We start from the raw sequence: 17,432 nt of genomic DNA on the forward strand, positions 1-17,432 counted from the left end.
AAGAGAACACACAGTTTATTGATTTGCAAATGTAAAAGGAGACGGGTTCAAAACTGGGCTTTCGAAATGGGCCGACTTTGTCTCCCATTCGGTCGCTCTGCTAGCAAGGAGGCCTTGAGCAAGCTAGGTAGGCATCGAAGCTCTTCGGAGCCAAACCAGCATCGCAGTTAAACCTACCGCAGCAGAGCTGGCGGGGGCATAATTACGAATGCCTGTAAGTAAGGGCTCTGCTCTGTAAGAGAATAGGGTTAGGTTGGGTAAGTGCCCATTGAGTAGCTCAGCTCGGCCCCAAACGTAAAAGCCTACCGAACCCACTCCAGGGCAGAGGGCAGGGGCCGGGGACCGCGAGAGCCCGCGCCCCTCGGAGCGGTGCCCGCCGACTGCCCAAAGGCCCGCCAGGAAGCTGCCTGGACTGGGGTGGGGAGGGCAGGGGAAACTGGCAGAGGCCGGGGAAGAGAGAAGCCGAGCCCGGGCCCAGCAGCTCGGTGGCGAAACCTCTTGACGCCTTCTATTTAAAGTCGCGGGGCCCACCCGCCCCCGGGAGGGAACCCGAGCCGCCGCGCCGGGCCGGAGGCGCCGTCAGAGGGAGAACAGCAGGCGCGGCGCGGGCGGCTCCGGCTCCAGCTCCGGCCCGGCAGGCGCGATGGAGAGCAGCGACGGCAGCCACGCCGCGGAGAGCACCCTCGGCTCCGACGAAGAGGAGACCCTGACGCCGGACGCCGAGGAGCAGTCGGGGGGCGAGGAGGACGAGACGGCCGTGGAGTCGGAGTCGGAGTCGGAGCCGGACGCCAGGTACGCGGGCCCTCGCTCGGGCCCGGGGCGCGGCCGCCGGGGGCGGGCAGGCAAGGCGCGGGCCGACGCCGCACTCTCCCGCCCCTCTTGGCGCCCGCATTCGCTTCCCTCGAGCTAAGCGCGCCTTCTCTGGGAGCGCTGCCTTCTGAGGAGCTTGAAGGGGCTCGCTGTCAGCTGGAGTGACAGGCTCGCCTGCAGCGCCGAGTTCATCCCTCCCCACCCCCTCCTCCTTCGTTACCAAACCCTCACCCCAGGCGCTCCTTGGGACCGGCTGCACTTGTTTATTCCCGGGATTTACCTGGGGCCTGCCTCACTGCACAGTTGTGCAGAAACGTTTGTATTTGTCCCAAAGCCTAGGAACAATCTTTAAAGCCTGGGCTAGAGGTGAAGAGGGTGTGGGGTGGGGGGCTGGCGGAGGCTTTTCTGGAAACTTTGAATGACTGGAGCTCTCCTGCATGTCTAGTGCTAAGTTGCTAGAAGATGACTTCGTTTTGGTACAAAGGCCCGTATATTCTCTGGAGAAAAGAAGTTTGAATTTTTGTCACCCCTGCTATTAAATACTGTTTTTGTTGTTGTTGTTGTTTGATTTTTTGGTCTCAAACATTTCAACACACGTGAATACAATTAGGAAATACTATATACAGATATAAGTCTCCCTCTAGATCCATCTCCCTGCCTTCTTTCTTGTAGCCTCTAAAATGAGAATAGTAGGAATCATCTCTTCTTGATTTGAATCTGGTTTTATTCTTCCTTGTTCTCTCTGAGTATGGGATTTTACTGTTTGTTTTTCGTTTTAGGGTTTTCATTTGTTTGATTTTTGGTTTATTAGTCGTGTCCCTTCCTAAATCTGTTATTTCAGTAAATGGTTTGGTAGGTGACAGATGGCTGTGCATCACTGCAGACAGCCCATGTCCCCCAGCGGTAAAAGTGCCCCCAACGGAGACCAGCAGCGCTGGAGCGGAAATCGCCCACAGAGTGGCCGCTGAGGGCGAACTGTCCGTCAGATAAGTCTGGAATGTGGAATGTCGGTCGCATGTTTACCAAGTGGGGAGCAGGCCCAATCCCTGCCCTCAAAGACTTTCTGGAAGAAGTTAGGAAACAATATGGGGACCGCGAGACGACGTGCTAGATACATGAGAGAGGTGGGAAGGACAGCCCATGGTGCTGTGGAAGGTCTGTGACTGCCTGCCAAAGCGGTAGGCATGAGTGGGCCCTGGAGAATGGGCCAGAGGTGCAGGAAGGAGCCGCAGAAGAGAAGGCATCTGTGGGAGATTGGAGCAGGAGGGACGTGTGGTTCCTGGGCAGTACTGGGAAGGAACGTTTGCCAATCCTAGCCTTGATAGCCCTTTTCCCTTAGTGGTGTCCAGGATCCCCCTACCCTTGCCCAACCAAAATTTGCGCGCAGAGAATCTGAAAACTCGTTTACTCTAAAATGTGAGCCGCTGGGACTTCCCTGGTGGTCCAGTGGTTAAGACTACACTGCAGGGGGTACAGGTTTGATCCCTGGTCAGGGAACAAGATCCCACATGCCTTGTGATGCACACAACCTCCCCCCCCCCAAATAATTAAAATGTGAGCAGCTGACAGCAGTTCAGAGTACCACTTTGGGGTTGTGTTGCCTTTTGACAGAGGTCAGGATCTTCAGGTAAAGAGTTGATTTATCTGCAGTAAGCTTCAGCCTGGTGTGACTACAGATGGTAAGGTGGATGCCAGGCCAAACAGAAGGAGTAGAGTGGAGGGAAGCATGAGGGAAGAGGTAGGTGATGGTGGAGGTCTTGAAAACCATCCCATTTAAAAATTTTTGGATTTGATGACGTAAGTAACAAGAAATCAGTAAACTTCTGAACAGGATTTAGGAGAACTGAGTGGTATTATTGAGAAATGAGACTGACTGGCAGATTGAAAAGTTGGGTTAGGGAAGGACTCAGATCAGAGAAGCAGAAGCAGAAAGGAAATGTGTAGGGGTTACTCCACAGTGGGGTTGAGGGGTAAGGAAGTGGCAGCTGTAGCTCCTTTTAGGAGAGAGATGTCGGGCAGGAGGAACTGGGAATTAGGAGTTCCTAAATTTCTTCTGCCTCAGTGTGATCAAAAGCCAAAGCATTTTGGTGGGCATGAGTTTGCAAATATGGCCTAAAGTCCTTCTTTCTTCTGAGACTAGAATTGAGAGCTTGGAGTATTCTCTAATTTATGGCAAGAATAAGGAGACAGTCTTCCTCTCAGCTCCTCCATTAAAGTTTTATAATTAAGTGAGGGCTCCCTCACTCTTCATCAGGCTAGGTGCTAGATGTTTACATATGTTTTCTCATTTTATCTTAGCTATTTTAAAAAATGTTTTATTTTAATTAATTAATCCACCTATTTGGCTGTGCTAGCTCTTAGTTGTGGCCTGTGGGATCTTTTACTTGTGGCTTTTAGTTGTGGCATATGAACTCTTAGTTACGGCATTTGGGATCTAGTTCCCTGACCAGCGATTGAACACCGGCCCCCTGCACTCGGACCATAGAGTGCCAGCCACTGGGCCACCAAGGAAGTCCCTGTTTTCTCATTTTAAACCCTCCCAGCCACACTGTGAGGTCACTGTCCTGTTACATGTGAGAAAACCGAGGCTTTACATATTTACTGAGGTATAAGGCAGGAGAATGCTGGGTCTATTTACTGTCAGCCACTGTTGGACTTCCACCACCTTCATTCTTTTGGAGGAGAGACAGTTCCTTGCAATAAGGAAACTTGAATGGCTCCAACTAGCTTTAACATGGAAAGGTTATTAGAGGAAAAGGAAAGATCTCTTTTGGAATAACAGTGGAAGTTTTTCTTTTCTGGAATGGAAACATTGTTTGCATTTCTTTAAGCGATCAGAACTATTTGCAGAAGATGAATTGCAAACAGATTTATTTAAATTGAGAGTTACAGGAAAGTAACTGAATGGAGATAGCTTAAATAATAACAGAATGATTGATTATGGCATCTTTTTGATGTGGAATTGTTAAGCCATTTTTAAAATGTTACTTATGGAAAGTTCTGACATTATGGCAAGCACGTATATTGAATTTGAAAAAAATTTTGTATAATTTAGAATCTCACTATAAAGTAAATTATGTATTGGAAAAAGGCTTAAAGGGTTAATAAAGGTTAACATAATAAATAGTGTAATAAAGGTTATGGTAACTTATTAACCTTAAGGTTAAAAAAAGTTAGTAGTGGTTGTCTCTGAGTGATGAGATAATGTCAACTCAACTTTTGTTTTTATCTGTATTTTTTGTTGTTTCTCTAATGAACAGATAGTGCACTTTATTATCAGAAAAAAAAACTTCACTTTTTAAAATTCAAAAGATACAAAGCATCATCTGCTTGTGTATCTTTTCTTTGTCCTTTCAGGAATAATATATAGAATTATCTATAGCCACCTTTGAATCCTGGGGGGGAAATCACCTTTAATTTTAAAGTACAAAAAAGATAACCATTACACACACCAGTACTTATACTGGATCAGAGAGTTATCTTTCTGATGTATCATTCAGTGATACGAATATTGTTGGCAGGGAGAAGCCTAAGTGGAAACTCTGTTTTGCCATTCCATCATGGGCAAATTCTCTATCCTCTCTATCCTACCCCGTATTTCTCATCTGTAAAACAGGGTAATTTTACAGATGTATGCAAAGGGGTCATTAGTGATAATTCCTAATTCATAAAGTTGTCATAGGATTAAATAAACTATATGGATATGTGTAAGAGTGCTTTGCCTTTAGTAGGTTCCCAGTAAGTTGTAGTTTCTTACATCCCTTCAGAGGAATCATTGGCAGTAAAGCTACCTTCTCTCCACGATTCATCAGTGAGGGAAGAAAGATATCTCTATTTTCAATATGAGAAATGGTCCTATTCCACTTGGCTTTCCTGTATTCATTCATTCGCTAAACATTCATGGAATGCTTACTTATAGCCATGAACCATGATGGGGATACAAACATTACTAAAATTCCGTTACTGTCCTCAAGATAGTCATAGTCTAGGTGGAGAAACAGATGAACATAATTACGTCATTAACTGTTAAATTAAATTTAAAGAAGGAAAGGTCTGTATGAAATACCTCAGAGTAGGTGGGAAGTCCTTGGGTCTGTCTTGCCTACGGGGATCGGGGAAGGCTTCATCCTGGGCCTTTGTAGCAGCATCCTCAATCATAATGCAGTGTCCAGAGGGCTTATTGATTGTCGGCGTGAAAAAAAGATTTTCATATTGCTAAAACTTCATACAAAATTTGTATGTTAAAAGCATCTCTATAAAACCTGCAGGATTTGAGAGCCAGGAGAGGCTATAGAAACATCTTTCCCCAACCAACCCTTTTACACGCAGAAACTGAGTGTCAGGGGATATTTATTTGAAGTCACATAACTTTTTAGCCGCAGAATTAGGACTAGATCCAGGTGTCTGGACTTCAATGTTCATTTGTTGATTCATTCAACGACTATGTATTGAACTTCTACTATGTGCCAGGCACTTACCAGGCACAAAAGATACAGTAGTGAGCAAAGTGAACCAAATAAGTCCCTGCCCTCCTGGGGGTGGCTTTCCAGGTTGGGGAAACAAATAAACAAATATGTAGTATGTCAGGTGGCGTTAAGCGATAGGAGGACAAATATAGCAGAGAAGGGTTATGCTATTTTGGATCAGGCGGTGAAGAAAGCCTCTGTGAGGAGGTGACGTTTGAGTAGAGACTGAAGAATGAGTATTCTAGTCAAAGAGGAGAGCTGGTGCGAGGCACTGGGGCAGGAATGCTTGTGGCTTGTTTGAGGAACACAGGGTGGTCAGGTTGCTGGGGTAGATATACTTGGGGAGAGTCATGGGAAATGAGTCTAAATGGTGGTGGGGTTGCAAATCATGTAGGACTTTGTAGGCCGTAGTAAGGTCTTCACATTTTGTTCTGAGTAAAATAGGAAGCTGGGTTCTGCCTACCGTACCACTCAGAGTTCAGAAAAGAAAAACATAGTGAGGGCATTATCCCATTAAATAGTAAGCATCTCTATATATTCATATACTCACTGAATACCTGCTGTGTGCCAAATGCTATACTAAATGTTCGAAGTTTATGGTCTCCAGTGTGGAGCGAGGTATGTAAATAGACATTCATGATTTTTGTATTTTTGTGACTGTAGTCTGACAAAGCCTGGCTTTTGGTCTTTCTCACTGATCACTGGAGCTTCCCTTGTGCCTCAGACGGTAAAGAAACCGCCTGCAATGCAGGAGACCCAGGTTTGATCCCTGGGTCAGGAAGATCCCCTGGAGAAGGGGATGGCAACCTACTCCAGTATTCTAGCCTGGGAAGTCTCATGGACAGAGGAACCTAGCACGCTACATTGCATGGGGTCACAAAGAATTGGACACGACTAAGTGACTAACTCTTTCACAAATCACTTGGACATTTTTCAGAATTTTTGTTTTGGATCTTTTCGGTTGGTCAATTTTATTTCTGTATTTTAGCACAGAGGATTTTTGCTAAAACAGTACCTAAAACGTAAAAATGACCTTCATTTGCAGCTTAGCCAGTGCCTGTTTAAAAAGGTCAGCAAAGCTGACAGAATTAAAATTATTAGTGACATTTATGTTGAATTAATCACTGTAAGAAACAAACCAATCGGAAGGTGAGGCGAGTTTGTAAATGGTTTTTGTTATCAGTGTGGAGCACTCTATGGCCATGTATCTATTTATATGATGTCTCTCACTGCTGTGCTTACCTAGGTGTTTTGACAAGGGTGTTATTTGAGACAGCCCTCTTTTGAGGTCAGTGGAAAGGGCTGAGACAGGACGGGTGACTGCTTAGGATGCCAGAGACTGAGGGAGGAGAGAAGATAAAACAGAGGCTCTTGGAGCTAGGAATTGAAGAGCTATTTAAGTGTTGGCTGCACGGGTATTGCATGCCCTTGGTGAGACTTTGACTCAATATGAGGGACTACAGAAAGAGCTGGATGTGTCTTTTCCTTTGAAACAGCAAACCTACTAAAATGTAGCACATTAACTGATAGAATTTTCCCGAAAAAAAAAAAAAGGTGTCTTATATTCCTGGCATATTCCGAACCTAGACTCAATGAAAGCCTTTACTCATTTCAGATAGTTAACCAAATCTCCCTTCCTTCCTATTCCAAAACTTACAGAATCTAATATTTCTATTGGATAATAAAATCACTATAATGTGAACCATATGTGTAATTTAAAAATTTTAATTTAAATTTGTATTAAAAAGTAAAAAGAAAAAGGTGAAATTAATTTTAATATTTATTTAACTCAATATCCAAAGTATTATCATTTCAACATGTAACCAATATAAAAACTATTAATGGGATATTTTATTTTTTATATGCAAAGTCTTAAAATGTGTGTTTTACATTTATAGCACATCTCAGAGAACTGTTCCTTGATGACAAATTCTATATGCTTGGTCCTGTGGTCGGCATGAAGGACCTAAGTGATTGGGTGGCACAGTTCCTTCCAAAGAAGCTCACAGCCTGGTGAGAAGAAGCAGTTAATTCCAACACAATGGCATAAGCACTACACTAAGGACATTAACAAATGAATAGAGAAAAGACATCTATTCTTCTTACAGTGACATGTAGAAAGATTCTGCCCAGGCAATACTGAAGCTAGGCGGGAAGATATTCCAGACACAATGTGTGATTATATATCCTTTAGTTCCTGGTTCTAGCTCTTGTGCTAATTCCTCCTCTGTCTCAGCTTTCTTTTTTTCATCCAGAATCATTCAGGATCTTCAGGACTGGGAATGTTTGTTGAATTAATGAGTTAACATTATGAATAAATGAGTAAATGGATGAGTAGGTGAATGCAAGTCATCCAGACTCCCTCAAGAAACACATTTAGGTAGGCTGTTGAACCTGTTAGATTAGGTAGACTTTCATTACTTGCTGACCAGTCATTTTTCAATTGACAACAGCCAGGGACTCTGGAAACACAATAGCTTGGAGGGGACAGTGATAAGTACCAAGGATTGTTCAATTAGGATGTCTGCGGTTATCATTTCCCCCTTCTGTGACTTGTTGGGAAGCCTCCCCTAGACTAACCCTTGAGCCGGATCATAGATGGACGGATAAGAATAGGCTTTACTCTTTGCCCAGAGAAAAGTCCTCTATTAAGGCAACTGAAATGTACTCAGTTGCAAAATTCCACGTCCTGGTCTGATAAAGTCTTAAGATATATGGGAAGATTAATTGATGCTGCCAAACTCTAAACACTCAAAGCCCTCTCATGGAGCCACTACTATGTTTTCTTAGTTTGGGTAAACTTCTTTTTACAAAAAAAAAAAAAAAAAAATCCACAGCTAAGCAGAAAGTTTCATTGATCACAAATTTCTTCTTATTGGCTGAGTTCACTAAGGCACTTAAAATTGTTGAGTTGTAAATGAAATCAATTTCCTCTTGTTATGAATTTGTAAAATTGACATTTATTAAGTGGAATATACAGTGCTGGATGGTGAGCAGCAGTTCAGCAAAAAAACTGCAAGAGAAATCAAACTAGAGAAGTTTACTACCCACAAGTTGTGGAGGAAGTGCATGGCATACCTCAAGGGACCACATGGGGAGGTCACGGTAGAGAGAGAGGCAGAATCCGAGGTACATGCCTTTGTGGTTTGGGTAGAATGGTTTGGGTTCTTGGGCTAAGGTTGGAGCTGTGAATTTAAACCAAAATGAATGGGATTTTGGTTAACTTCACAGGGGTCTTTTCTGAGGTGTGCATAAGGAGAAGGCCCTGGAAGGAGGGGGTGATGATTGATCACAAGAACTGTTGGGAAAGTCACATCAGAAATTTACTCTGAGGACTGTCTCCAGGGCATGTTCTTGCATGAGGAGGTTGTTATCAGTTTAAGGCCCCTTCAGGCCACTTGGAACAAAATGGATGCAGGAGCAGCAATGCCACAGTGTAGCTTTGCCAAATTTGAGGCACCTTGAATTTCAGAAATGTATTTACTATAAGAAAAGGCAAATTCTTTCAACAAATAATTTTTGAGGGCCTACTGTATGCAAACCAAAGTAAATTAGACCTGGAATGGTTTTGGAGAAGACTGTTGAGAGTCCCTTGGACGACAAGGAGATCAAACCAGTCACTCCTAAAGGAAATAAACACTGAATATTCATTGGAGGGACTGATGCTAAAGCTGAAACTCCAATACTTTGTCCACCAGATGTGAAGAACTGACTCATCTGAAAAGACCCTGATTCTGGGGAAGATTAAAGCCAGGAGAAGTAGGGGATGACTTAGGATGAGATGGTTGGAAGGCATCACTGACTCAGTGGACATGCATCTGAGAAAACTCGGATCTGAGCAAACTCAGGGAGGTAGTGAAGCTCCAGGAAGCCTGGTGAGCTGCAGTCCATGGGGTACAGAGAGTCAGACATGACTTGGTGACTCAACAACAACAACAATGACAACAACTGGAAGAAAACAGAGTTCCTAACCTTTAGAATTTGGTCTCTGGAGAGGGCAGACGTTAAACAAATACTTTCACAAGTGGATGTGTTGGTAAAATGAATTGGGCCTGGAGAGCAGAGGCAGGATTCTGATAGGATACTGGTCCTTCAAGTCCTAGTCTCTGAAGCCTCCTTGCTCATTGCCCTGGGAGTTTTCTGTCTGTCTCCAAGTCATCTTGCTAGCAACTTCTCTATCTGCCTGTAGCAGAAGGTGTCATTGCCTTGTGGCCCGAATACTGCAGGAAAGCCTGGCTGCTGAGGATACTTATGCTAGACATGACTTTAGCACCATTCCCCTGACCTGTTTATGCTTCTGATGAATGAACAAGAGACCCAGAGAAGGAAGGGAAACCAACATCAACTCAAGGAATAGATAGTCTGTTCCATGCATGGTCACTTGTTAGTGTGGGTTGTTTCCACAGTAGCTCTATGATAGAGGTATTGTTTTCACCCCCATTTGATGGAAGAGAAAAGGGAAATTGAGAAATTTTGAGTAATTTACCTAATGTCAGATGGCTAATAAGTATACTAGGATTATGACCCTAGTCTATTGGCAGAGCCAGTGCTGGAACTCTCTTGAGTTCAGTGCTCATCTCAAGACTGTACACACATCTGTTTGTATTCGCCAATTTCTTTTTTAATTAGTGTAAAAAATTTACTTTTTAAAAATATTTATTTCAATTTATTTCTCCTTTTAAAAGCAAAGCATGAAAGTCCCAGATAATCTATGTAGTAGCTAATCCTAACTAGCACCTCAGCTATATTAAGTTTCCTAATATGTAATAGGGAGAGTAGGACTTACGTTTAAAAATAGATGTTAGGCAATCCTGTGTGCTTGAATTTTCATAAGGTCAGACATAGCAACACCAAAATAACTTTGCTGCATGCTCCCTGGGATCATATGATAAATGTTTAATAAATGTTTACTTATAATATCTATAAAATTCAGATTCTTTGTTTAAAAGACAGAATTTGTATTTGATTTAGCATGATACACTCTGAAATTTTCATATCTAGTATTTTTTTTTTTCAAGACAGAATGAGGAGAGAGAGTGAGACAGCAGTCTGTTTTTTCTTAGAGTTTTGGGATCTCCATGAAGGACTTCAGTAACTTGTCTCTTCATCCAGCACCATTTTGGGCATAACCCAGATTACAATGCAAGACACTTGATATGGTTGAAAAGACCTGGTTTACATTCTGGCTCTGCCATTTATCAACCATGTGACTTGGGGCAAGATAACCTCTCTTGGAACCCTGTAGCTTCCAAGGCCTACCTGACCTGCTTACTTCTGGCTCATCTTGTACCTTTCCTCTATGTTCACTGCATTCCAGCCACGTTGGCTTCTTTCTGAACCGCCTGTGTGCTGTCCTCAGCCTGTTCCTGCATCCTGGAACTTGCTGTTTTCTCTTCCTGGGACCCTTCTTTCCCAAATCCACTTCAGCGCAAATGCCCCTGTCTTAAAGAGGCAGCACGCTAGACAGCCTGCCTAGCGGGCTGTCTTCACATCTTTTGCCATCCCATCATTCACTATTTCACATGCCTCTTCATGGCACCTATCACTATCTGAGTGGTAACTTTTTGTGTATTTGTTGGTTTTTACTACCACTAGAGTGGAAACTACTTGAGGGCAGGGGTTTTGCTTCTCTTTGCTGCCTTTCCAGCAGCTAGAGCAAAGTGTCAGGCACACAGCAGGTGCTTAGGAAATGGTGTTAGGCGAGTGGTTTGCACAACAAAATGTTTTACTCCAGGATCTCAGGTTTCCTCCTCTCAGATGGATATCCTGTAGGTGTTGAGCATCTTGTTCTTAGGTGCCAAAACAGGGTCATGGAGAATGAGAAATGAGAGTGGGCTTTGAATTTGGAAAATGAAAGTCAATAGGAGAGGTTAATGGTGTAGAAATGCAAATGTCTTTGAGAAAGTTGATAGCATCTATTTTAGGTTGAATTCCCTTCGGGACAAACCCCTTCACGTGTAGACTCTAAGAGACTCTCCTGGGAAGAGAGGGGCCAGGAAGGGGAAGTGAGTGCTTAGAAGAGGAGTGAGGGGGCACTGTATGCGGACTGGCACTGTGGCTGCGCCCCGTCTGTCCTGCTCAGAGGACAGAGCTGACGGCATGGCTGCAGAAGGCAGTGTCCTCCAGACGCGCAGCCTCAGACCACTTGCGGCCCTGAGAGAGAGTGATACTCTTATTCCCTTGACTCCTTAGAGACTCCAGGATACAAGAGAGGCATGGGGATGGGGAGAAAGCATACACAAAGTTAGCAGTGTTGATATCTGGACTAAAATTGCCTGATAGTCAAATGTGTAGTTCAGTTGGCCTAAAACTGTGCAACTCACATTGGGGCTTGAACCTGTGGGTCGGGACTCAAGCCCAGCCAAAACTCAGACTGGGATTTGAACCCCTGTCTTTCACTGAAATCACACACTTGGTCTCAGGACTTGCTGAAGTTCAGGTGCAGAAGGAATTCATTGAGACACAAAGTGACAGGTAAGAAGTAGATTCATTTAGAGATACACAGTCCGTAGACAGAATGCAGTGCATCTCAAAGGTGAGATATGGGGTGGTTGGTTTTTTGGGGTTGGATAATTTCACAGGCTAATGAGTGGGAGGATTATTCTAGCTATCTGGGAGAAGGGGTGGAGATTTCCAGGATTTGGGCCACCATCCACTCTTTGGCCTTTTATGGTCAGCCTTGAAACTGCCATGGCATTGATGAGTATGTCTTTTAATGTGTTAATGTATTACAATGAGCATATAATGAGGCTTAAGATCTACTGGGAGTCGAATCTTTCTCCATCTTGGACCTGGTTGGGTATAACCAGTTTATGTTGCATCCTCAAGGGCTATGTCATTCTTTTAAAGATTGTGCCCTGCCCTCTTCTCTCCTGTTTCAGGCTGATAGAATCAGGACTCTTATTTTATTTACATATTTGATGCTTTGAAGGAAAATCCTCATGGAATCCCTGGATTGTTGACCGGGAGATGCAGGACCAAGGCAGAGGACTGCCAGCATCAGTCAGGGCCTTATCATCTGAATAACTTACAGTATTCAACAACCTACTTTATCTTGGAGGAAAATGGCAAGAAACGGCAGCCACTTCTTAAGGTGATTCTGTTTCTCTTTGCTCCAGTTCCTACTTGCTGCTCAGCCTGCTAAAATTTCCACTTGTCAATCCCCTAAATTGCCGTGGAACTGAGTTTGCATAGTTTAAGAATTTAAAATCATGAATTCAGAAACCCAAGCTTTAGTAACAATACTGCCACTGAACAAGTGCCTTACGTAAGCAGAGCCTTAAGTAAGTGATTTTCTCTAGGTGAGGGTGCTGCCTTGGGTTCCAGAGTCTGTCAATCAGGGTTTTCAGTTGCAATAGAAATTACCTGTGACAGATTTAAGGAGAAAATGGTTTTATTCGAAGAATATTGGTAGCTCACAGAATCATAAGAACTATGGAAAAGTAGGTTTAGGTATTCAGGAACGACCTATAAAACATGCCTTAAAACTGATCCAGTGAACTATACAACATAATTATAAAAAAGACAAATAATCCAGCTTAAAAATGGGCAAAGGATCTGAATCAACAGTTCTCCAAGGAAGATATACAAATAAGCACATGGAAAGATGCTCACCATCATTAGCTATCAGGGAAATACAAATCAGAACCACAGTAAGGTACTCCTTCATACCTGCTTGAGTGACTGTAATCAAAAAGATAAATAATAACAAGTGTTGATGAGAATATGGAAAAATCAGAATCCCCATATACTACTGTTGCAAAATGCATAATGCAACATGGTGCACCTGCTTTGGAAAACAATCTGGCAGTTCCTCAAACAGTTACACGTAGACTTACCATATGACCCAGCAATTCCACTTCTAGATAAATATGAAGAGGACACATATGTCCACATAAAAACTTGTACATAAGTGCTCCTAGCAGCAGATTCATAATGGTCAAAAAGTGCAAATACCTGAAATGTTCATTAACTATTGAATGAATAAAGAAAATGTGGTATATTCATCAATGGAATGTTATTCAACCATAAAAAGGAATAAAATACTGAGTTTTGATAAAACATGGAACAATGAACTTTGAAAACCGTATGTATGTGAAAGGAGGCAGACACAAAGGATCACAGATTGCATATTTCCATTTATGTGAAATGTCCAGAATAGGCAAATCTTTGGAGACATAAAGTAGGTTAGCGGTTCCATAGAGGGAGATCAGGGAGGAATTATAGGATGATACTTAAGGGATGTGGGGTTAATTTTAAGGTAATGTAAATGTTTAAACTTGATTGTAGCTATGGTTGCACAACTCTGTAAATATACTAAAGCCAATGAATTACACTCTTTAAGTGGGTGAATTGTATGGTATGTGAATTTTATCACAATAAAGCTGTTGTTTGTTTTAAAACAGTTTTCTGGTAAGGAAGCAGTTGCCATTACTGTTGGGCACTAGATGTCATGGTTTGTACTGTTGCTGCTTCCATCCCAGCAGCTCGATATGGCCCCAGCTCTCACCTCTGCATTTCTTTTTTCTTGGGGATGGTCTTGATCCCTGTCTCCTGTACAATGCCATGAACCTCTGTCCATAATTCTTCAGGCACTCTATCAGACCTAGTCCCTTAAATCTATTTCTCACTTTCCACTGTATAGTCGTAAGGGTTTGATTTAGGTCATTATCTGAATGATCTAGTGGTTTTCCCTACTTTCCTCAATTTAAGTCTGAATTTGGCAATAAGGAGTTCATGATCTGAGCCTCAGTCAGCTCTCGGTCTTGATTTTGCTGACTATATAGAGTCCATCCTAAGGGAAATCAGTCCTGAATATTCATTGGAAGGGCTGATGCTGAAGCTGAAACTCCAGTACTTTAGCCACCTGATGTGAAGAGCTGACTCATTTGAAAAGACCCTGATGCTGGGAAAGATTGAGGGCAGGAGGAGAAGGGGACAACAGAGGATGAGATGGTTGGACGGCATCACCAATTCAATGGACATGAGTTTGAATAAACTCTGGGAGTTGGTGATGGACAGGGAAGACTGGCATGCTGTAGTCCATGGGGTTGCAAAGAGTCGGACATGACTGAATGACTGAACTGAACTGAACTGACGTTTTTCCATTCAATATCGGCTGAATCTGACTACCCCTGTTTATTCTAGCTTTAAGTTTCCATTTTATGATAAAAGCAAACGTGTCTATCATTTAGGCTCTACTTTGGGGTCTCAAAGCCCTATTAAAGTCTGTTAACTATCTGTTTACTATTATCAGAAAATTAATTGCCTTCTAATTAATTTAGAAGGACTGACTTCTAGGTGTCCTCCTCTGGACAGTTGTGTTCCAACTCACAAGATGGGCTACTCTGATACTGGTCAGGGGGAGAAATGAGACTCAAGTAATGTCAGATTCTCTTTTCTGGTAATTTAGAAATGGAGACACAGATTCTGTTTAGCTTGTTTTTGAAGAGAAGGGTTTGAAGACAGGTCTCAACTTTTTTGGAGGTCTATTCGATGTTATTTTGATCTTTTAAATAATATTTTGTCATAGAATATTGGTTGTTATGTTTTTGAAGATTATTAGTTTATTTTTCTGTTAGTCAAAAAGAAAGATTTTAAATGTATGTTTGTAAGCTGTCCAAGAAGAACATTAGCTAAAATTGCTAAGCATAATTTGGTGTCTGGGATGGTATGCAGAAAAAAAAAGGATATTTAATGCTAAATAAATAAAGCTATCTGTCGGGGCAGGGAGCCACAGTATAGTAGTCCATTCTTGTACACAGGGGATATTTTCCATGCCCCACAGTGGTTCCCTGAAATCACAGATAGTACTGAACCCTATTACATGCTATGTTTTTTTCTATATACACATATAATTTATAAATTTGGCACAGTAAGAGATTAACAATAACTAATAACACAAATAGAACATTTACAACAACATACTGTAATAAGTTGTGTGAATGTGATCTCTTTCTCAAAATACCTTTTTTAAAAACAAGCGTATTCCCTTATTTGGCTGTGTCAGGCTGTGTCGTGGCCTGAGGGATCTCCATAGCGCCCGTCAGGATCTTTCGCTGGGGCTCATGGACTCTCTGGGGGTGGCAGTCTCAAAGTATCTCACTGCATTACATTCACTCTTCTTGTGGTCCTGTGAGATGGTAAAGTGCCTGTGACGTGAGACAAAGGGATGTAGATGCTGTGACACAGTGATGGAGGCTACTCTAGACCCGACAATATGTCAGAAGGAGCATCATCAGCTTTGGGTGGTCCTGGGTCATGGAGCTGGGGTGATGTTGGCGGTTGGGCATCAGGAGCAAATGATGTCTGCGTGGGGTGGGATGGAGTGGGGTGCTGCAAAATTTGATCATCCTGCTCTGAATGGTATGCAGTTGGAAACTCAATTCTGAAATTTTCCTTTTGATGTTTTTGGACCATCAGTGACTGTGGGTAGCTGAAACAAAGAAAGGGAGACTGTAGATGAGGAAGGACTTCTGTATAGAGGATGGATTTTGAGGAGACCCTTTACAGAGAGGAAGGCTAGGTCTCTGAATACAGGATCACCCCAATGAGTTTCTAAAACCTTAAAACAATCCACCCAAAATAGAGCACCCACAAAGAACGACTGACTCAGAATTCTGTGAGTACGCCTTATTGTCTCCAATCTGTGCTCCCCTGGTGGCTCAGATGGTAAAGAAACCGCCTGCAATGCAGGAGACCCGGGTTTGATCCCTGGGTTGGGAAGCTCCCCTGGAGAAGGAAATGGCTACACACTCCAGTATTCTTGCCTGGAGAATGCCATGGACAGGGGAGCCTGGTGGGCTACAGTCCATGGGGTCGCAAAGAGTCAGACACAACTGAGCGACTAACACTTGGACTTCACTTTCACAGCTTGTCGTCTACCCATCTGTCGGACAGCGAAAGCTGTTTGAGAGCGTTTGTTACCCATGAGGGCTCCGTCCCTCATCAAGGCAGGCCAGGCCAGCAGCCAGCGGGGAGATCGCGTCAGTTTCCCCATCCCTGTCTCTTTGTTCTCTGGGATCTAGAGATGGGAAGAGCAGAAGCAGTGAAACACATTTTCAGAAAGCCAGGAGCCTCTGCTCTTGTTTTTGGTGTATCTCCTAATCTCCGTGGGGAGGAGCTGTCTGTTACAAGGAATTAAGAACTCCAAGATTACCCTGTAGACCCTGGACCTGCTGCAGCCGTTTGGTGGCAGCTGTGTTGAGCCAGACAGAAGCAGCTGTCCTAACGGGGAGGGAGACACACACACAGAGACAGAGACACCAGGAGTTCCCTTGGTTCCTGCTGGCTTTCCTGTCTCCTCTTCCTTATGAGGCCTGGACACCTCTCCTGCCCGCCCTGCAACTTCATGACACATCTCTGTCTGCTAAAGATAAACCCCTTCTATTTAAGCTAGCTTGAGGGCGTTTGCTTCTTAACCTGATAGTCCCTCACCTCTTAGCACTTCTAACAGCCTTTTCCCCCTACAGACCTTGGCTACACGTGTGCTCTTCCTCAGGGCTGGTCGGAAAAACCTGTAAAGGTGGAGTCCTGACCCACAGTCCCAGAAATACTCTTTTCTCACCATCAGGACTCCTTTGAATATTGATAGCCATACTACTGAAACCCAAAGCTGTCATTGGTGTATCATGACCACCAGCATATTTTTTTTAAATGCATCTCAGATCTAAAGACAATAATCCTTCCTATCCACATGTCTTCCCATTGCCAGTACTTTAAGGTCTACCGAACATAGAGTTATATACCTGAAGAGAGGTTTGTGATGAACTAACACCAACTTTAGCATATACGATTCAGGTACTGGGAGAAGGAAATGGCAACCCACTCCAGTATTCTTGCCTGGAGAATCCTGTGGACAGACGAGCCTGGTGGGCTGCTGTCTGTGGGGTCACACAGAGTCAGACACAACTGAAGTGACTTAGCAGCCTCAGCAATAGCATTCAGGTACTGGTACGAAAAGCTCTTGAACGATCTCAGTTTGACCTCAAGCATCAGAGACTCAGAGTTTCTCTGTGTCTCCCCTGGCGTTGTTAATGCCGGAGCACGCATAGTTCTCCAGAATATACTGCTGAGAACCACTCGACCTCTTTGAGCCTCAGACTCTACAATGTAAGTGTGTGTGGGGATGGGATAAATGAGAATATAAACGCAAAG

The 17,432-nt window shown here is 43.4% G+C and overlaps 1 protein-coding gene across 2 annotated transcripts in view; it reads left to right on the forward strand.

The window, feature by feature from the left end:
- Window positions 1–611: 611 nt before the first annotated feature.
- The window catches only part of CMYA5 (cardiomyopathy associated 5), a 97,896-nt gene continuing 81,075 nt past the window's right edge, over window positions 612–17,432 (forward strand). The window contains exon 1 of one of the 2 annotated variants that reach the window (XR_011488125.1): window positions 612–792. Coding sequence is in view for 1 of the 2 variants with exons in the window: in XM_070468607.1 (XP_070324708.1) it covers window positions 644–792 (149 nt within the window). In the remaining variant the exon portion in view is untranslated. The remainder of the gene's footprint in view (window positions 793–17,432) is intronic. The other variant, XM_070468607.1, reaches the window with a different exon arrangement.

This window comes from Odocoileus virginianus, chromosome 6 (genome assembly GCF_023699985.2).
Source record: "Odocoileus virginianus isolate 20LAN1187 ecotype Illinois chromosome 6, Ovbor_1.2, whole genome shotgun sequence".
In the NCBI taxonomy this organism is placed as follows: Eukaryota; Metazoa; Chordata; class Mammalia; order Artiodactyla; family Cervidae; genus Odocoileus; species Odocoileus virginianus.